At 45.0% G+C, this 21,216-nt stretch overlaps 1 protein-coding gene across 6 annotated transcripts in view; it reads right to left on the minus strand.

Annotated features, from left to right (window-relative positions):
- ABTB3 (ankyrin repeat and BTB domain containing 3) overlaps positions 1–21,216 on the minus strand; it is a 162,746-nt gene that overhangs the window by 8,767 nt on the left and 132,763 nt on the right. For 2 of the 6 annotated variants that reach the window (XM_064702512.1, XM_064702510.1), the window contains 8 exons: positions 18,245–18,346; positions 17,055–17,148; positions 16,807–16,942; positions 16,227–16,250; positions 14,965–15,185; positions 13,364–13,542; positions 1,687–1,792; positions 789–891 (listed from right to left, as the gene is read on the minus strand). In XM_064702512.1, the coding sequence (XP_064558582.1) occupies positions 789–891; positions 1,687–1,792; positions 13,364–13,542; positions 14,965–15,185; positions 16,227–16,250; positions 16,807–16,942; positions 17,055–17,148; positions 18,245–18,346 (965 nt within the window). The remainder of the gene's footprint in view (positions 1–788; positions 892–1,686; positions 1,793–13,363; positions 13,543–14,964; positions 15,186–16,226; positions 16,251–16,806; positions 16,943–17,054; positions 17,149–18,244; positions 18,347–21,216) is intronic. The other 4 variants (XM_064702514.1, XM_064702511.1, XM_064702513.1 and 1 more) reach the window with 3 other exon arrangements.

Consider the following 21,216-nt stretch of genomic DNA (forward strand, 5'->3'; position numbering starts at 1 on the left):
AAGGCATGGTCAGCTACTGCAGTTACTTCATTCAAATCTCTCTATTCTGTGATCTGGGTTGGCAGCACAACTAGCATCAATTCCCATATTGCTTAAATCATCCAAACTCAGAGCTCAGTCCTTCTCACATCTCAAAATAAGCTGTTTTGGAGGGCCAGCAAGATTTGCTTAAAAGCACACCTTGAATTATACAGCCGCACACAAATATATAATGTTTGTGAGCAACTCTTGGGTTGGGTTAAGCTGGGAAACTCACGTTCAGCCTTCTGAGGACAGGAAACCAACTATAAATACTGCCTTTGGATACAGTATGGTATGTTTCACAGATATTTAATTTCATTTAAAAGTTGTCGAATGATGTCAAGAATTGTGCGATAGTAGCTTGTTTTTCCTGGAGACTGCTGAAACTGATGCAAGGCAGAATTTAACCACTCACAAGAATTTACCACTCATTAAATTATTAATAATCAAAGTACCATGCCTCCTGTATGGTCGAGAACTGGGTGCAGTAATGAGCACCATGCCAATGTGCCTCAGTGCAACGAAGTCAGATACATGGCCAGAAGCATGGATCATTCACTGGATGAAAATCTATTGACAGGAGCACTTGTTAAATATCTCGCAGATCAACCAGAAACAAGCTGTGGGGATGTTCTGATTAAGAAAAACTTGAAGACTGGGCCACTAGCCTTTAAAGAACTGGGACAGCAAAACTAACAAACAAACCCCACAAACCCATAAATCAAATTCTATTTTTGTTAAAAACCAGAGATGTGTCTCTATTTTACCTTGGCGATGCAGTAAATAGCAACACTCGATGTGCATAAAATGGTCTTCCTTCCACCAGAAATGTGACATCTGACATCTCTTTATTGTTAAGAAAATGGGGATCTAGAATCACAAAAAGAAGGAAACAAAAAAGTCAATAACTTTAATTTGGAAGAGGTCTGGAACATGCTGAATATTTCCCTGTTTTGACAAAAGAAAGCAACAGAATATAAGGATATTGTTTTTAGTGAGTAAAGCCCATAAAGCTATTTTGGACAGCCTGAGACAACCGCACTGAGTTCAGACAAAGGGAATTCAAAGCTCTGAAGTCCATGACGACCTTTGCTGAAACAACAGCCAGCCATCCCTGCCGTGTGACACTGGCACAGCCTCCAGCTCTGCTACCAGAGCCAACTGCAGCTCAGCAAATGCTGAGGGGCCCTCTGCTCATTTATACTCTGCTAGGCCACTCCCTGTGTGAGGAAGTCTTTGTCAAGGGAACGAGGGTCCCGGAAAATCGATTGGCTCTTCTCACAGTCCCATGAAAACACCCTGGGCTCTGCTGACCAAGCTGGGAGGGCTGTGCTGGTGCAGCATCACCTGCAGCCAGCCAGGGTGGTTTGAGATCCTGACAGACACCTTGCTCCAGGGCCAAGGCTTGGATCCCAGCCTAATAAGCAACACAGACAAATCTCTGCAGATTTACGGCCCCACTCCAGTGCACCTGATGACCCTCCTGATGTCAGTGGGAGTTTTAGGCCAAGTTAAGTCTGGGGCCCTTCCTTCCTCTAATTCTGTCTTTCAAATTTTCTGACTTTGAGATTTTTCTGACTTGCGCCCTGCTCAGGCACCTGGTCAGCAGCAGCCTTCCCACAGGTCTGCCTGGAGAGCTGGCGAGGATCTTGCAGTGACACTTACCCAGGCGGGAGGTCTGCTTGCGCTTAATCTCCACGAGCTTTGGAATTGGGTAGGGTCCATAGCAATGAGTGAAAATGACAGAGAGCTGCTGGCTGATCACCTCGTTCTACACAAAAGAAAACAAATACACGCAACGTAAGATCAGTATGCAAAGGACATGTTATGTTGTTCTCAACAGCTGCCTGTTTTAAGGTGAAAAGTGTGACTGCTGAACCTTTATTAAAATAAGAGCTTACAATTATTAGCATTTGTTAGAAACTGCAGTTCTCATTTACTTGATTGCTATGGCTCCTGTACAAATAATTTTAAATGAAGAAGTCTTCTCCTTGGATGACAAGTCTTCTTTGCCTACAAAATGCCATAGCCCAGTCCCCTCTGCAAACCAAAGTTCCTTTACAACAGTGAGTTCATTTTATTTGCAAACTTACTGTATTGGAAAATGATTTTTTTTTTGCTCTTTAGCAAATGGTCACTGGTCACGTCTTAGAAAACCCGAGCTACAGGCAGATGCAGCTGCATAGCCTGCATACATTTTGAAGTGCAGCAGTCTCACACACAGACCCTTCCTCTACAGAGTGACTGAGGCACCAGAGCCAGCCACTCATTTTATCCCAAATGTTTCTTTATGGGCTCTTACACCTCTGGCACCCGTGTGAGCACCACTGTGCTGTGGAAGCCAGACCCTCGTAGAACCAGGTCTGGTCCGGGGCCTTTACCCTCTTCTGCCCCAACTTTGGGGGCAAGGCACCCATAGGATGCTTTCCTAAGCACCTTGAATATTTGTATGCCTAAGATGCAAGGGTAGTGAAATGGATTTAATGCTTAACTGCCTAAGTCCCAGATGAAAGCAGGATTTAAAAGCTTTCGCAAATTTTATCCCACACTTTGCTGATAACCAGAGCAAGTCTAGACAAGTTCAGCAGTGCCACACTGCTAATTCATGGTGACATCTTTTAACTACCCTGTTGGCTGGTGAGTCTCTCCACACCACGAAACTGTGAAATGGCAAGACACTTAGACATAAGAGGGTCAAAGACCAAGGAAATAAGCAGGCAAGGGGCAAAAAAAAAATCATAGTATAAAAATTTGAGGAATATAGTTGTTATATTAAAAATATCTCCAGGCTTTAGAAGCAGAAATGGAAGCTTTCCTTGCTCTGAGCACATTTCAGAAGTCCTCCTTAAATCCCACGAGTGACAAGGAGGAGTGGCAGAGATGCTGTAATGACTCTCCAACTGAATCTAATCAAACAGGGTGGGAAGGCGTAGAGCTGTTCCCTCACAGGCACATGCTGATGTCAAAGGAAATTACACACACTCGCCACAGGCAGGAATTGGCTTCTATTACTATGTCAGATGTAGCACTGAAAGAAACCCTAAGATAAGAGAAACTCTCATACTGAGAGACACCATTCAGCAGGCACAGGGCCCAGCCCTCAGAGAGGGGCTCACTGCTGTGGCTCCAAGACAAGGAGGGCGTCTCACCCCAGGGGCGTCTCACTGTTCTGCATCCTCCTGTCGGAGCTCTGCAAAGCGCCTCACAAAGGGAGTGAATCACAGGCTAAAGAGAAAAGGAAGATGTAAGGCCAGATTTCAAGAAGGAAGTGACTCAGCTGCTGGGAGGGTTGGGAGGGGAAGCTTTAGACAGACAGGACAGAAAGAGCAATTTCTTCTCTGCTCAGAAGGGCTGTGCCAAAGCACCAGGGCCGACTGAGTCAGGCAGGGAGGAGTGTGTCCGGAGGGATGCTGATTACCAGCAGGGCAGCTCCCAGCTGGATCTGGCAGATGCTAGAAGTCAGAAAATACAACAGAAGATGGGGACAATTCCATGGTTAGAGTGGAGGGAAGCTTCTGGAGAGGAGAAACAATGCTCACCTTTACCTGCAATGAATAAAAGCAAAGTGCACTGAAGAGGAGAGCTCCTGGTAGCCCCCTCCCCAATCTGCTGGGGCGCACAGATCCTGTCTGTGTCACTGAGGTTTTCATGGGTTCCATGAACTCACCACTCCCAGCCACAGCTGTGCCCATGCAATAGTTTCTTAAAAACACACACATGCATCAATAAAGACAATCAATTTCCTCCTTCCAGGGTATCTGTGGGAATGTGCTGATGGAAAATCTGGTTATTGGCTTCACAGTGCCTCATTAGGAGCTGGAGGCCCAACTCACCAGAGCAAACCACAGCACCAGGGACCAGGACATCCAGCTGCACTGAGACCAGGGAAGGACAGGCCAAACTCAGCCACCCAAGTGGGAGAAGGGGAAGTCCAGCTAGCAAGTCCAGCCAACATAAAGAACCAGTCATGCCTGCAGACAATCCCATGGGAGCCTGCCTACACGAGAAAGGGGCTGCCAGCTCCCTGGGTCACCAGCTCTGTGGTGTGCAGATACAAGCCCATTACAAAACCACTTTGCCCACAAGCCCATGAAAAAAGTGGTGTAAACTAAGCTCTAATTAGCTCAAAACGTGATACATCCACATGAGAGATGCTTAAAAACCCCAAGACGTGGAACAGAGATGGGACAAAGAGAAAAGAGACCTTAGGACGGACAAATCAAAGAAAGAGGGCCATCAGACAAGACAGTGGCTTCAGACTTCCCATGAAGAACACTGACCTCACTTGGCAGAGAGGAGGCTGGAGACCTTTGGTTTCTACTGGTAACATTAAATACTTACATCTCATACCATCCAAAGGCCAAAAAATGTGCTCAGCAAGAGCTGAAGCATGTGCTAATTTAGAGTCATTGCTAACAAACAGCAGCAAGGGAGGGGATTGGTACATTATTACAGCACACCAAGTTTTCTCCCCACACCCCCAGCATGTAACCAAGCTCACAGGACTGTGGCACAGAATCTGCTCCCCACAGTGCCTCTGTTGACTTTTACCAATAAATCAGGCAGAAATAGGAGAGGAAAAAGGAATACTTCATCTGTAGCTGGATGGCTGGGGAAAAATTGGCTTTTTTGAGCCAAATCCTGCTCTTGGAGGACTTGGGCTGCCTGTGAAGTGTCTGGGAACAACTGAGAAGTCCATGACCTGGGGCACAAGCATTCCTCTGGAACAGGACATGTTCAGCCTATTCAACCTTCACCTTCACACAGTGCCCACCACTCAGGTACCCACACTGAGATGCTCAGAAGCTCCCATTTAAGCACCAAGATGGATAATTCTTCCCTGTTTATCCTTTCATCCTATCAACCTAACTGTGAAAGCCCAGCTGTAAGAGCTCACTGCAGCAGCTGTGGGCAGCAAGATTAACACTGGAGGAGCAAACCAAAGTTTGTTTTCTTGCTGCAGTTTGATGTTGGAACACTGTGCCAGGATGTGTGAGGCTGGCACCTGGAGAGAGGCCAGCCTCCCTTCAGACACGGGCGTTCCTTTGCGCTCCAAGGGAGCCGAAGCACATCTTCTCCTGTGGGAGGGAGAAGAATGCTTGGCACAGGACATAATAAAAATATTTACCTAGCCACGGGGTAGTTTACAGATAGGGAAGAGGGAACAGGGAACAACAGCGAGTCTTCTGAGGGAGATGGTGCTTCCAGCAGAGAGCTGGTTGGTGAGCAAGCAACTTTGCTTTGTAGATATAAGCAGTCCCCTGACTTAAAAGCATTCTTCAGCAGAGATCTAAAGGAATTCCCCAGTCCTGCTGAATGCACTCGAACTGTGAGGAGAATTTATAAATTCTTTTGAAGCAAAGCTGGAGGCTTTCAAGTTGTTGGACCAGAGATGCCTTGTTGATTGATCTGAGAAGAGGTGAAGACCTGGGTGGGAAGGGCAGGGATGTTTTTTCCTCAGTGTCCATCTGACAAGGGTCTGTGGCAGGATTCAGGGAAGTCTCCTCCAGGCTTCAGCACATCTCCAGGGAGAGCTTCCTCCATTCCAGGTTACACAGACCAATACAGCATAGCCATTCTGAGATGTGTTCCAACAAGGTACTGGACACAATCGGAAATACACAGCCAATATTCTCCAGTGCCTGTGCAAGACACGTGTCTATGCCCCAAATTCTGCAGGGTGAAATGTGTGTTGCAGACTGCTCAAATCCCACTGCTTAGTTCTTACCAGCCTACAGACACCCTACCACCTCCACATGGCTGCCCTGAAGGGTAACTTCTTGTTAACAAGTCAGACTTCTTTCCTTTACCTCTGGAATCCCAAGCAATGTTTTGGGGTTTTCTTCTCCTGATGCTACATTCACCAGCACAGCTCCATTAATGCTGTTTTAACCTAAGTCTGCCAGGCCCTCAAATTCCTCTACCAAATAGCCCAAAAACCAAAAGCTCACTACATGAAGGCAGAAAAAGTAACACTTATTCTTCTGGGTTTGGTGTCTGCCTGTTAATACTCAACTCCTCAGCAAGCTGAGAAACCACACTGCTCAGAGAACAGGGCACTGGCAAAGATATCTTCTCTCTCTGGTCCTGAGGATGCTTGGGGGACCCATTTCTCTGCTAAATGCAGAGTGGCAGAAGTGCTGTTTCCAGTCAGACATCTCACATGCAGTCTATAGCAGCCGTAGTCTCAGGACATCCCAAGCCCACTGACAACTTATCCACGACATGCTGGGATACCCTTGAATGAGTCCTCTGTTCATGCTCCCCATTCCCAGAAAAAGATGATAAAGAATGAAGTAACAGAGAGGACTTTTTGCTGTCCCCCATTCTTGAACACTCAAACTCTGAGACCTTCTTTTCCATCTCAAAACTGTCTCCACCCTTGCACACGTGATCCCACTACCATCCTCTTGCATAATTCACGCTCAGCAAATGCCTCAAAACTAAATAAATGTCACTTCAGATGGTCACTCCTAGATGGTTAAGCAGCATACACAGAATTAATATTAGTCAAACAGCTGGAAAGGGAGGGAAGCCCCAGAGGCTGGAGCTACAGTTAGAAGCAGTAAACTGCACAACAAAATGGGTTTTGTTAGTGCTGGGCTCAAGCCCCTCCACTGCAAGCACAAACGGAAAAGAACTAATCACAGGTAAGGCAGAAATGGACTCTTCCGTTGCTTCTGGGAAAGCTGCCAAGTCTCCTTTTCAAAAGGCTCTTTATATCCCAGCTGTGCATTGTATGTAAAAAGCTCAGATCCACGGGCACAGTCTAGCCCTGGGTGAGTGCCCAGAAAAGGGCAGGTGTCACATCCACGGCATTTATTTATTGTAAATGAAGAAGGCTCCTGCCTCTGACAGGGGAACATTTTAGAAGGTAGCAGAGGGTAGGAACAAAATCAAACCTGTGTTAGTAAGTACCAAGCTGAATGTGTGTTATGAAACCCCAGGATGGGGTTAACAGTGTGTTATTAACATGCCACTCAGTACCTGGCGCTCGCATCTCACACGCAGAATGCAGGACGCACATGTGTGGATAACCTGGCTCCGGCTTGCTCGGAACTGTTCAGACACAGAAGTGCTACAAGTGACAATGGGCAATGCCACAGATCACTGCAGTTGCTTGAGAACAGTGAAACCTAACAAATCACAGCAAGTCCCAGCCAAAAGATGGATCACTGTGTGCTGGCTGGGCACTGGATGACACACAGAAGGGCATTAGCCACTCCATGGAATCCATAAGCAGACCCTTTAGCATACTGGGATGTCTTCAGGGTTATTTTTAGCGCAGGTTTTGGTGTGTCTGTCTCCTCTGTGGAAACTCCACGTTTTTCTTCAGCTGAAGTATTTCAGTCATCAGCCAAAATACTCAATTTTCAGGTGTAAATTTTTTCAAGAAATGTAAAATATTTTGTGGGAAATAAATATCTTTCATTGTAATGAAACTTTTCATTACAATAAAAGCTCAGTTTTCTGTTGAAAAGCAGTTCAACAAGACAGAGAGGAGTCTTTTTTGATGATGTCCAGGTAAGAGAAACATGGACAGCACTCTCCCAGGGGAAGACTTTCCTTGGGACACGATTATAACAGAGTGCCAGTCCTAGTGCACCTCTCCTGTCTACCCTTAGCCCTTCCTGCAGAGCAGGGCACTCTGGCTTCATGCAACAAATACAGCTTCACTCAAACTCATCTGAAACATTCATTTCAGCCCACCATGAAGCAATGGGAAAAAGCTGAATTTTCTAGCTCTTTGTCTTCCAGTGTCACTTTCTAGGTCATATGCATACCCTGGGGAAATAACTGATTTTTGCTGATCACCATGCCTGGACTTGGTAGAACACACACATGAGCTGAGTCTGTTGACATTCTCCAACATTTATTTTATAAGAATCAAATCCAGAAAAACAAAGAAATCAATGCCAGCAACAGAGAAACTGAATGCTCATCTCAAGCTTCAGCTTCTGAAAGTTTTCTTGGAACACAACAGCCAGATGCTTCATTCTTTCCTGCTGCGTTCTGTTTGATGGACATGAAAATACTTTTTCAGTAGTTACTGCATCTGTGACAGAGGCTGTCTCTGAAAAGACATATTTTAAAACTTTCCTTTTAAGAGATTTTGGTTTCCAAATGGAGAAGCTACTGCTGAAAGAGTACCTTAGCTTTAAACCATATAGGCTAGATTTCTCAAGATACCCACATGCCTGAATCCTTTTAGAATTTTAAAACTGGTTATTGTTCTGAATTGCTATTTGTTCTCAATAACTGTCAACACCAGACTGATGGCTGTTATTCAAGCAGCTCAGCCTTCCAAAAGAGTCTGTGCACTCCTGCATATTTCTTCAGCTGCCTCTAGGTGCATTTTTAAAGGTTCGAAAGCTCCAGGAATTTTAAATCCTGAGAAAACATCTTTATAAAGTAGTTTCCTGCATCTTTCAACAAGCCTGGGTTGCCCAACACCTCACTAATGGGCTAAATATTAAAATAAAATAAATAAAATAAACATGTTGTCATGGACAGAAATGGATGGGAAGGATGGAGAGAGATCTTCAGAATGCAATGAAGGTGGGGCGGTGAAGGATTGCTCCTACGACTTTCTCAAGCTGTTTCAGTCTTAGACAATACACTAGCAGGAACACTTATAATACTAAATCAAGTTTTCCTGGTGTGAAGCACCTCTAGGAGCATCAGAGAATGCTCCAGCACATGTGCTCAATGCACATGTAGACTCACACATGCCCTTCAGCAATGCATGGCCACACAGGATCTAAAGAAATGGCAAAGAGCTCCTTTCCTTACTGGTCCTATGAGGGAAAGGGAGAAAGCTGTAAGAGAGATTATTTGGAATTAGAAGATTGTGTATTTTCTCCAAAAAAATAGGCCAAAGACAAGCTGATATAAATTGCTGTGGGCAGAAAAAGCAGTGGATGAAACTGGCTCGTGACCTCATCCAACTGGCAAAGGTGCTGGCTAACCTATGGAGGGAGCTGGATTATTTAATGACAATTCAGTCTTATGCAGAGCCCTGGAGTGCAAACCTAAACTCAACTTCCTCCAAAGGCCAGACGTCTTTAACTTCCGAGGTTGTGGGCTTGAGTCTGTTTTTTCAGGTTGTGGAAATGTCAAGATCAAACAGAACAACTCCAGGATTTTCATAGACAGAGGACACAGAAGCATCTCTGCACATTGAGTGTATTATCCTTAGGAGAATCTCTGCAAAAACGGAAGAGCTAACCTGTGAGCCTCACCTGAGGTACTACAAGCCCATGGATCTGGAAGCAGCCCCCACACAGCTCTTCTAAAAGCTTCTATTTGGTGGGAGGCACTCCTCAGGTAAATATGGTACTCTGACATGGGGCAGGTGGGCAATCCAGCTCAGAGTCAAGCTCAGGCAATGCAAACATCAACCTCAGCTGGAGGGAAGGGAAAGCCTCCAGTAGGGATTTTGGGGGAGTTTTCCCAGGCCATGAAGAGCACAACACACATACCAACAGGCAGGAATTCAGTTGTATCTTCCTATCATTCTTCCATAACAAAATCTCCAGCATCATTTTAATTTTGAGGGACTCAACTCTGCTCTACACAGCAGCTAAAGTTTAGCTCACAGCTAAACTCACTCCCAGAAGTGACTCTCTGGCTTCTGCCTCACACAGCCCTGTCAAAACCACTTCTAGTTTGTGTGCTTGTCTTCCAAAGAGACTGAATCCATCCCCAAATGGCAGTGCCTTTCCTACCCATGCAGTGTCCCAAAACCATCATGTGTCATCGACATTCTTCAGGTTGTTGGAGTTTTCCAGTTTGGGTTTTGCTTGCTTTTAAGAGAGGTGCCTTAAACTGAGCTCTCAATGTCTTTACCACACATGTTGCTTTTTCCAGAGTGCCTTGACCCTGATCTTTAATTTGGTAATGACCCAAACTCATTGCAGGACAGCAGGAGCTGCAGAGGGAGCAACTGCAGAGGGATTCTGTCTGTCCTCACAGCTCTGCCTCAGCAGCATGGAAACACTGCTACTTCTCCACTCTCCATGCAATTCTCAATGGTGCAGCTGATAGAAGACATTTAAAGGGATGAAAGGAAATGAAAGAGCTCCATCTCACTGGAGGCCACCAGGAGCTGGGTATCAAACCTTCAGCTGTGCTTTTGGAAGACTTCCTCCAGGGCTTCAGTGCAGCAGTGAACAACCCATGTGCAACCTATGCACTGTTCTCCCCCACTGACTTCACAGCTTGAAGAAAGGCAATAAACCCAGGGACTTGAGCTCAGCCAGTTTTGCCTGAGTCACCGATTTTTGTTGCTGTTCTGTGTTACTGCATCAGGACTTCTGCAATTTTTTAAATTTGTTTCTACCATCAGCATCCCAGCACATAGATGGGAATGGAGTTCCACCCTGCCACCCTACAGGTCACCAACACCAGTGCTAGCAGAGCTCCCACATAAACCCTCACATCTGTAGCCTCTAGAAACAGGCATTTTATAAACCACCTGTAAGAAAAAAGGGATTCCTCATATTTGACACTGTTCTTGTAGGTTTTGGTTACATTTTCTTTAGTATTTTCTTATCTATTGCATTTGGCCTTTTTTTTGCCCTGGAAACCTGCAAGAACATTTCGGACAACTGTGCAAAGCAGAAGGTGGGGACAGAAAGTTTGCTTCCTATCCTGAGACCTGCCCTTATGTTTCCATGTGATTTTTGGGGAGCTTCTCTGGCCAAATTACTCAACACCATGAATTGCTGTCTGGCTTATCCAGGTTATCACAGCCTCTGAGACTGGGACTGTCACTCCATGAGACACTGAAAATCTGCCTGTTTAATTACCTCAGTTTCCCTGTTGGTGAAGGGAGGATAAGATCTTCTTTCATGTCTCAACTCATTAATATTAGTAAATTGTTCTGAGATTATGGGATAGCTGGAACTATTTATAGGAACACAAAATGCCATTTCTACTAGGTGCAAGTTGCCATGCAATTAAAATATACCGAGCATCACAATATGTAGCAAATGGGACATCTTGTTTTACATCAGCAAAGAACTGCTAAGTGGCTCTCTGCTTCCTAGTTGCTTATTTTATACTTTTTGCCCTGAAAAACTCATTAAGGAAATGTACTGGGCCAGACTGTGATGTTTAGCAAGAGTCATAATCTCTCTCAGAGTTTCCAGCCCACAGGGAAAAGCACGGTCCATGTGGGCAAATCAAGCTCCTCTCTCCACAGCTCTACAAAATGCAGAGCTTTACAGTTTTCTGTCAAGAGAGAGGGATGTGAACCACAGTTATGGCCCTTCTGCACCTCTTAAAGGAGATTTCTTTTCTGTGGGTATACACAAAAATCTCTGCTCTCAGCCCTTCCAAAGAAGGAGAACAGAAGATCCTTTAAATCTCAGCTCTCCTCAGCTGCCTTCTGTGGAGTGACCAGGGACAACTTTTATTGGCTCATTCTCCTACAAATGAATTTATGTAGATTCCTTCCAAAGGGCTGCATCGTCTCTTTCCTCATTTCTGTCTGGGAGAGCTTTGTAAGAGGCCATTTGGACAAGACCACCACAATAATTCATAACATTTGCAGACAATTTGTAAACCCTTACAGTGTCCCAAAATGATAAATTATTTTTTCTAAGACAATGAAACACTGTGTGAGTGTGTGTTTGTGAATGTGCATGAAGACAGGCAGTTCCCTCAGGCCCAGGGGCAGGCATAAAGATCAGCACAGATTTCTTCTCCATCACGTAGGGTTTTTGTGATACTTCAGTTGTTTTGCCCCTCCAGATTTTAGGTTTCTAAGTGAACCCAAGGCAGAAGGCAGCAGTCTTATTTATCCAGGTATTTATATATCCAGGTCTCCTACAATAGACTGTGGAAGATGTAGATGTACTAAAGATATAATCCTATGCAAATTCTATTTATTCTATCCTATTCTAATGATGATTGCTGGCCTTGGCTTCAGCCACCCAGGAGAAAAGCAATTAAAGTCACTCCTCATCCTAAATTACAAGGCCTAAACTTATTCTCTGTTAAGTTTTCAATATGATTAGCTTCATATCAACTTTCAAACCAAGCAGCAATTTGTTGGTAGTTTCTGGATGAACATGCATCAACCCAAGTGAGTACAGAACAAGGAATCTACAAATCCTAGGATTTGGAACAATTTCCTAAAACCTATCTCAAAATATTCTCCATAAATACTCATCCAATACAAACTATTACCTTGCAAAGGCAAGGCTCATGGGAGCAAAAATCAGAACAATACTGGAACAAATACGCAGGATTTGCTTAAGACTCTAGTCCAAGCCTGCTTTTGCAGCAAGATACAAGAAATAAATCCAAGTAGGCCATCATTAGCTATACCAAGTCTGGAATATCTAGTATTGAGTACCTACACCAGAACCTGTCCCCTTTTCACATTATTTAGGCTATTGCTAAAAATTATTTGCTCCTTGCTGTTACACATAGAGTTGGGTGATGAAAGTTACTTGCTTTCAGTTTAACAATTAGAAGGCCATACTGACATGTATTGTGGAGTATGAGGAAAAAGAACACCAGTCAAATAATTTTGATGCTTTTCATCACTACAGTGTTATTCTGGTAACAGTGAACAGTGACTGACTCTCAGGGGGACTGGTAGAGAAGAGACTATTGGTTATAACAAGTTTTAAATTCTTCACTAGGTAAGACATTTCCCTCTCCTTGCCAGCTCCATGATCATCCCTTTTGCCATTATACTTCCATACCCAATGGTACCTCCTTGGAAAGGTTCTGTTAGTCTGATTTGCTTGGCTAAAAAAAGTCAGCTGAAAGAATAAATCTGGGGAACCTGCAAGTACAAACACATACACAGAAAATTTGAAAAAATTATCCTTTTCTTTGCTCGTAGAAACCAGTCTCCTCACAAGCTTTAGAAGTCCAAATCCCACATGAAGGGAAGATAAAATCATGACAAGCTAAAGAAATCCAAAATAAACATGAATATTAGCTTTGTTGTATAGTTCTGTAAAGCAAGCTGGGTGAAATTACTCTTTGGGTTGGCTTGGTTATCAACATCTCTTGCCACACTGCCATGACCCTTTTGACTTTAATTTCACCACTATGCATCACTTTTGTTGTTGTCTCTCCAGCTTACCGTTAGCATGTGGTTATTAGGATGTTCTAGTAGGAGCAGTGATTAGCCTGTGTGTTTATAACCCATGGTTCCACAGTGAAAAAACCCCGAGATACATATCAATCCAGATAATAATAATCCTGTATAGTCTAAACAACCTTTGGGAGAACTGTTCAAAAATAACATTGCAAGCTTTCGTGTCTTATAGGATGGGAAAAAGGCTGATTTGCTTTGAAACACACAATTTCATCCTACCTTGCTGGCCTTTAGTATCTCAAACATCAGAGGCAGCCCTTGTGTGATGAGCTCCTCAGTGTACTCCTCTTCCTGAATGGACTTGAACTCCTTGAGCAAGCACTGGATGAGGGGCCGTCGGTGCTGCTGGAAGGACGTGCGCAGAGACTCCAGCCACGTGTGCAGCGTCCAGGGAACACCTGCACACAGAGGACACAGCTCATCCCAGCTCCAGGCAACGACGTGCCCTTCTGCTTTTTTACCTTTGCTGATATTAAGATTTCAAGCGAAAGCTGCAAAATCATTCAAGAAATCAAATTTCTATTTATCCCTACTTGAGAAGGCTGATGGTTATCAGTACATCCCAGAGCTAATGCACAGAGGCTTTCCTCCAAATGCTAAGAGAGAAGACTGTGGTCTCTCTGCTCATCTAGCCTTCAGCTTCTCTGCTGAGACTACCAATTTGTGGTAATTGCTATGGTGCTCTGCGTTGCAAAAGCCTTTTGGAAACTAGATTTACACTAGCTCATTTGTTTGAATGTGACCCTGGAGAGCCATTAAAAGGTGAAAAAAACTGATTTTGGTCCCTACCTACCTGGATTCAAATTGGTGGTCTTCAGATTAAAACTTGCTTTAAGTGATACCCCATGTCCTCTCCTGATCATTAGCATTTTCCCTAAAGAGCACTGAGCAAGTTAAGCAGATCAGCCCTTTTCAAGCAGCTTGTCATGGCAGAGCCACTCTCCAGGAAGTTAAAGGGAACTGCTCCCATGCACTGAGCAAGAAAGCACATGGAGCTGATGTACCTCTGCAGGCATGAGGCTGGATGTGACCTACTTTCTGCTCTTATAGAATGGAGTGGAAGGAAATATAAGCCTGGTGTTTGGCAAGTGAAGGTTTTTCCTTCTATGTCAGAAAATGTTCACTGCCTGCAGAGCACCCCTGCCACTCTCCTCTCATTCATTTCCAGATCTTTGCCTGCACAGTCCACTGCACGCTCTGACCCACATCCCATGGCCCCAGGACTGGAGCACCCCCCCAGGCAGAGGCACACCAGGCACTTGGGTCTCTATTTCTCTGTGAACAGATGAATGGGGATGGTAAACACACAGTCCAGATCGATTTCCATCTGCGTCACACAACCACCCTGCCCACAGGCAGAAGCAACTTCACCAGGGGCTGGTATTATGTTCAAGTCCCTCACTGGCAGAGCTGACATACCAAGGAGTCAGCTCCCTGCTCCTGCCTTCAGAGTCTCAGAAAATAAAGTTGTTTTAATGGTGGACTGCTTTAAAGCAGAGTGCAAAAGAGAAGCAGCTGGAAGTGGCCCATGACAGCTGAACACTGTCCCAGAGCCTTACCTACACTCTGCCATGCAGCAGTGCAGATGGCTCCTGGTGGAAACCACTGTGTCCTGCAGAAAAAAGCCACTGGCCCCTGAACAGGGTGTGCTGTGGAGCTGGAATGGGTTGGGAACCTGTCAGATCTCCCACCACTTTCCATTCCGAAAGAGCTGAGGAAGATGTGACCGTGGCTGGTTTAAGCAACAGCCTGTCAAGAGGGACACGTTTCTCAGAGTGGTCCTTCCCTGGCGGAAGCAGAGGAAGGAGGCCAGCACTGACCTATGCTCCGGATGTCGATGGTGACGTCCACGTAGCCGTGCTCGGCGCTGTGGTACATGGCCTCCTTCAGGGCCTTCAGCTTGGCCTTGCTGTTGCGGCTGGCGCAGAGAGGAGCTGCTGCCGAGTCGGGCAAGTCCGTGCCCTCAGCCAGGATCTCCTCCAGGGACAGGATATCGCTCTTCTCCTTCTCCGGCTGAGCAAGCAGCTTGCGGAAAACATTCCTGTCAATCACAGCATGACACAGAGGGAGAGAGGGGGCAGGAGAGGAGAGGAAAGGGAGAGCAGTCAGTGGCCATGCTTTCACTGCACTGGGCTTACTCGCTGTGTGGCAAATTAGGACACCTACCCAAGAAATTACTCCAGCTAATGGCAGAACCAGCTGAGAGCAGACCCAAGGCAAGCACAGCTCCCGCTAGCCCACCTGCACTGCCTGGGACACGTCTGCAAGTCACTGCTGTCGTGACACGAACCGCACAGATGCCACGAGGGGCGGCATCTTGTGGGAACAAAGACTCGTGAGCTAAATGTGACTCAAGACTTCTTCAGGGAAGGCCAAGGTGCCTCTGGACAAGCTCTTGGGACTCCCACCATGGCAGCCACCTGAGAAGGGAGCTGCCTGGAGCTACTGAAAGCACCACCACTCGATTCACACTCAAAGCAGTCTGGGAAAGCTAGAGCAGCTAGACATTCAACAGGGCCAGTCAGGGCAGGTTCAAGCACAGCTGGGGCTACTCTACAAAGCCACTGATCCAGCTGGGCCATCAAATAACAAAACCCAAACTCAGAGACTTTGTGCCCTCAGGTTCATACCAGAATAAATCATCAACCTCAGTAGTTTCCCTTGGTTTTGCAGCTGTGAGAAGAGAAACCAGGCTGGCTCCCAGTCCACCCTCCTTGTATACCAGTGTCCCTCCTGCTCCCACTTACACTGCAGCATGGCGTGTCCCAAACTAATTTAGGGCAGAGATGGAAGGAAGGAGATGTGTGTGAGCATTATACAGGTAGGAACACAAGAGCTAGAGTCTGTGACATGGACAGCCAGCAGCCAAGCCACAGAGAACCCTAGGTTCTCCTCAGGCCTGTGGCTTCCATTCACACTGAGAGAATGTATGACTTCAACACCCAAAGTATCCCGTCTGTGCCAGGGATCCCTGCAGGCTCCAGATGGACAGAGCTGTTGAACCCGCCCTGACGTGCCGTGAGCATGTTGTTAGACTGGCAGCTCATCTGTAAGCAAACACACGGTAGGTACTGTCTCTAACCTGTATCTATGTTCCTCTGGATGGCTACAATCAGAAAAGTAGGAGTGTGAAGATCATGATACTAATTCATTACACTGCAGTCAACTCCTGAGCGTTGCAAAGTCATGCATGCCGGGTGCTCATCTCAGTAGTTCTTTTTTTTTTTATATTTGCAGCATACAAACAACATTAAGACACACAGGACTTTACAGTAAACATAGATGCAGAAAATCTATTCAACAAAATTAAGGCTGCAGCAGTACAGACAAATTCACTCAAACCTGAGAAAAATATCAAGAAATTCAGAAGGAATGTTTTTGACATTCCTCTCTGCTGTCACATCAGCTGCCATTTAACAACCACTGCATTGAACATACCACAAGAAGTCCCCTTCCTTTTTTTTTTTTTTTACATCAGAAATCAAAATGGAGCTTGTACCACCAACTGGTTTAATTCGCATGCTAGCAGAAAGCCTTACGGCTCTGCTCAGTTGGTGGCATGTTCAATTGTTCATGCAGAAATTTCACCCATCTGCTCAAACTGGATGCCCAGGCAAAAAAGTAGCACATGAGGGATGCCACTAGACTTGTTCCCACTCTACCTGTGTCCATGTGCAGCAGCCTGACTGAAAGAGTTCATGTCACCTTGTGGAGTCATGGAAATGCCATTCCTGTACATTGTTCCTATCATGGGGTCAGCTCCTCGCTCCAACAGCAAACTGACCAGTTCAAAATTTCCTGCAAGGCAAGAGATGCAATTTTACTCCTTTTGAAACCCAGTAGTTGCTCACCTAAACCAGAGATCCCAGCTGAGGAATTGTTACAATGGGAGGAGGAAGAAAGTCCTTACCAGCCGCTGCTGCCAGCTGTAAAGGAGTTTCAGAGTAATTTTCCTCTCCATGTTCTAAGGAACCTTCTACCTTTGCTCCAGCATCCAGCAATAGCTAGAAAAAAAATTCACCATTTAGAGCATTTGGGGGTATCACACTCTGAAGAGTTCATGAACAGTGACAAATGAGAATCTAATGCTTCTTGTTATCTGCAAACCCAATACAATGGAGACACGTGACATGCAAATTCTGCCCATTGTTTCACAGAGGCAAATTCATTCCTTTTTTCGCTCATTTTACGCTGCCAAACATCAGAAGCTCCAGCGTCCAACTTCAGAGCCAAAAAAGTGTAACCCAGCATTTTTGATGGGAAATGGGATAAGGTCAGTGTTAGGAAGTAATGCACTGGAGATGGAAGAAAGTTAGCCCGACAAGCATCCTTCCTTCATGGTCTTCTAGAAGCCCAGCACCATCCAAAAATGGATCAGATTTCAATTGTCTCCATCTTTTATATGAAGACCAAAAGAAAGGCAACTCTTAAGAACCAATTGCAGCAATGAGTCCAAAAGCTGTGGTCTCCATCGGGGACACTTCCACGTAAGTAGCAGCAGTGCTGAAAACAAAAGTGGCCAAAGAGAGCAGGATGGAGCTTGTGCTCCAGCCCCCTCTTGGCCATTTCTGTCTTAAGGCCTTCAAAGTTTTGGTGCTTGAGTGTGTCACAGACACAGCTGTTCTGAAGAATAAACCTTCCCAACTTTTGAGATGCCAAAGCACAGAACCAGCACATCCCACATGACACCTGGATGGGCTAAAGAGAGTCGGGATTCTCCCCCTCTGGAGCAGCACGAGGGCTGTTGTCCACCTCTCTCCCACCAAGGCAGCACTTTTGTGTTTGCTAGAATATTACAGTGTAAGAAAGTGCAATGAATGAATAAACAAACACATAAAACAAGTGGTCAGGAAGGAGCACAAGGAGTTGTCAGACTTTCTTTGGTGCAACTCTGCTTTAAAATTGTCCTGTTTAAGCCTCATATTGGTTAAGTTTTGACACCATATTCACTTTGTAAGTCTATCATGTATCAGTACACTCTTGAAGCAGAAGTAACCAATATGAGTATGACAAGAGGATGCTGGTTTGAGATGGATGTAATTAGAACTGAAGAGGAGAAAAAAGAAAGAATGAGATGCAGGTAGGGAAATACAATAATACCTGAACTACAGGAATATGTCCATGCAACACAGCAAATGTCAGAGCTGTCCAATGGCGGGTCTCAGGGTGGACGGATGGGTATTTATGAGCAGTACTGACAACCTATAAACAAATTAAAGTTATTTTTTTAAAGAGCTATATGTAACAAAATTCAACTTGCCTGAAAGCCAGGCATGTGAGGGAGTAAGTGAAATAGAAAACCTGGGAAAGGTGCTTTAAAAAAATATTGGCTTCATTTTTTTTACTGCAAAATTTTTCTCAATATTAAAACTGCACTGATTTGACAGCTTGATTTGAGTTCTTACCAAATGAAGTCTTTTACCAACTACTGTAGCTCCATCTAAACCACTGGCCACCAGATTCTTTTGCACAAGGGCAAAACATCCACAGCTGGTTATAACAGCACACACTGGGGAAGTAAGGATGGATCAGAACATTTACAGCTAAAGACCACTCCCACTGACTTCACCAGGCCATGTACCAACAGCCCTGGGTCTTGGGATTGCTCCAGGCCCAGCCAAATTTCTTTGCACTTAAATCAGTACTTTTGTCACTGCTGTCATGAAAGACACATCACAAGCCCTACCCTGGAGTTTGCAGGCATTCTTCCAGGCTCTTCCTCTCTCACCAGAGGGGAAAAAAAAAGTCTGAAAAGTGATGGGGCAGAGTGTCACTTCAGAAACGTTTAAGAAAATCTCTTTTACTGCCTTCTCCTGTCTGAGTTCAGCTAAAAGTGCTGGGTGGTGACAGTTAAAAGAGATGCAAACTATATCCTTAGAAAACAAAATGCTATTCTTCAGGTTGCTCCTTCTATTTTCTATGCCTTGGTGCCTGGTGCCTCTAATGTAGACATTGGGGAAGATGAATAACCATTCTTTGCTTCAGTTTCCCTGTCTTAAAGATGGGGGTATTAATATTGATGAGGTTCACAGAGCTGGTAGAATCTAATGAACATTTGCAATCCAAGGCTGTGCACTCAGATGGAGTGTGACACTAAAACTCAAAATCTTGTTATTGATCTTCAGAGGAGGACTAAAATCAGAGTAAAAGATGCACCATCTCTCTGTCTCACCAGCCAGCTCTGCTTTCACTACCTTGTCTGAAGCACTTTAATCCATACAGGGGAGCAGGGCCAGTCATTAAATATCCAGTTCCAGCAGCAGCTCACATTTCCAAGTGCCACATGCAGGGTTTTGCTAGATGCAGGCCCTCAGTCCCAAGGACAGGGATGAGGGCAAAATCTGAAGACCTGTGCATGCAGATCCCACAGCTTGCAAGATCTGCACCAGCACCTGGCTGTTACCACCCAGATTTGCCCAACAGAGAGCTCAAAGGGCACCACAAGGAGTGTGCTGGCCTCTGAACAAGGATACAGGGCTTCTTAGGGGCTGGGCTGGGTCACAAGGAATAGGATTGAGCAGCTCAAGCCTTGGGGTTTGGGATGTGGAGCAAGAGCAGCAGAGGGGAAGGATGGGCAGGACCATGGATCAGTGAATGCACCCAGCTCCTCCTCAAGCATGGTTCCCACCACTGTTTGGGGCAGTCCATGGAAAGCAGCAAGGAAAATGAAGTCATTTAAACTCCTTTGCTCCTTTTTGTTTTGTTGGTTTTTCCTGGGTGTTTTTTTGGTTATTTTTTTTTCCAAGTCAGAGTTCTCTCCAACACAGTGTTTACAAAAGACCTGTGCCTGAACAAGCTTTTAAGGATGAGGCTGGCTGAGCAGCTACAGGTCCCACTGAGTACAGAGCAAACTGCAGCTTCTCAGCACATCTGGAAATGAGTCCATTTTCACTTAGGGTGGGCAATCAAAAAGGGAGGTGCCCAGCATTTGAGGCTACTTTTGGAAACATATTTGCAAAGTGAAAGGGAGAAAATTATGCAGCACCTGACAGAGTATTTATTTTTGTTCATGGTTGATTTGCCTTTTTTTTTGCCGTAATTGCCCAATTTGCACAGTTGGTTGTGGTGTGCACAAATCATCGTATAATTGCACACCATAATTATTCACAGTTCTTGTCCAAAAGTGTTTTCATTTGATTTTAGAGCAAACACTCTACAGCAGTGAATTGGGGAGGTTCACATTCCTCACTGGAGTTATTCTCTCATATGTCAGCAGTTTCAGGAAGACAAAACTGTTTAAATTTGCATTTGATTCAAGCCTGGAAGATTACTGGAGCAATTGGGAGGCCTGCTCCTAATGAAAATTCATCCTAGGAACCAAATGCCACTTCACATCTGAGCCACGAGGCAGGGTTAAGGAAGAGATCAACCTCCCTGCCCATCCAGTCTTTGGTCTGACTAGGGGTTCAATCATTCAGTTACTGCCAGCTCTGAGGGTCGTGTGCTTGGCTGTGGGGAACTGAAATCACCAGCTGATTTCACAACATGGTAGTAACACTGTCAGTCTCCTATGGCGGACATCAGTTTCCATTTTTTAAATTGGACTTTTTAAAAGCGCAAAACGTCTGTCTGAAGCAGTGACTCCCAATTTATCAGCTTGCTCAAGTCCAAACAGAACAGATGGAACACAGATAAGTGAAGCAGACAGCTTAATTTACTCATGACCTCAACAAATTGAAACTGGAATCATTAACAAATAACTCTTCACGGATTTTCAAATGACTCTTAAAAAATGTACATACCTGCATTGCACTGGGTTGGACAACAATCTGTTTGGCGGACAGATTGTCTGAGTTTGTGATATGCATTCATCAATGAGACATTTATATTCTGGAAGCTTCAAGCTCCTCATCCAACAGTTTTTAGCCCAAGGCACTTTGTAAAACAAAACAATACAACCTATATGGCTCTTGTGTGCTGGGGATGCATACTTGGAACATCCATATGCATAGAAATGCTGAGTTTTGGCAAGTTACCAGATGGGTGTTTCTTTCACCTTCTTCACTTAAAGTCAGCTGAGATTCAGTGAGTCCTTGTAATAGCATTAGAGCTGGGCCCAGGGCTAGTGCCAA

This window comes from Zonotrichia leucophrys, chromosome 1A (genome assembly GCF_028769735.1).
Source record: "Zonotrichia leucophrys gambelii isolate GWCS_2022_RI chromosome 1A, RI_Zleu_2.0, whole genome shotgun sequence".
Taxonomy (NCBI): Eukaryota; Metazoa; Chordata; class Aves; order Passeriformes; family Passerellidae; genus Zonotrichia; species Zonotrichia leucophrys.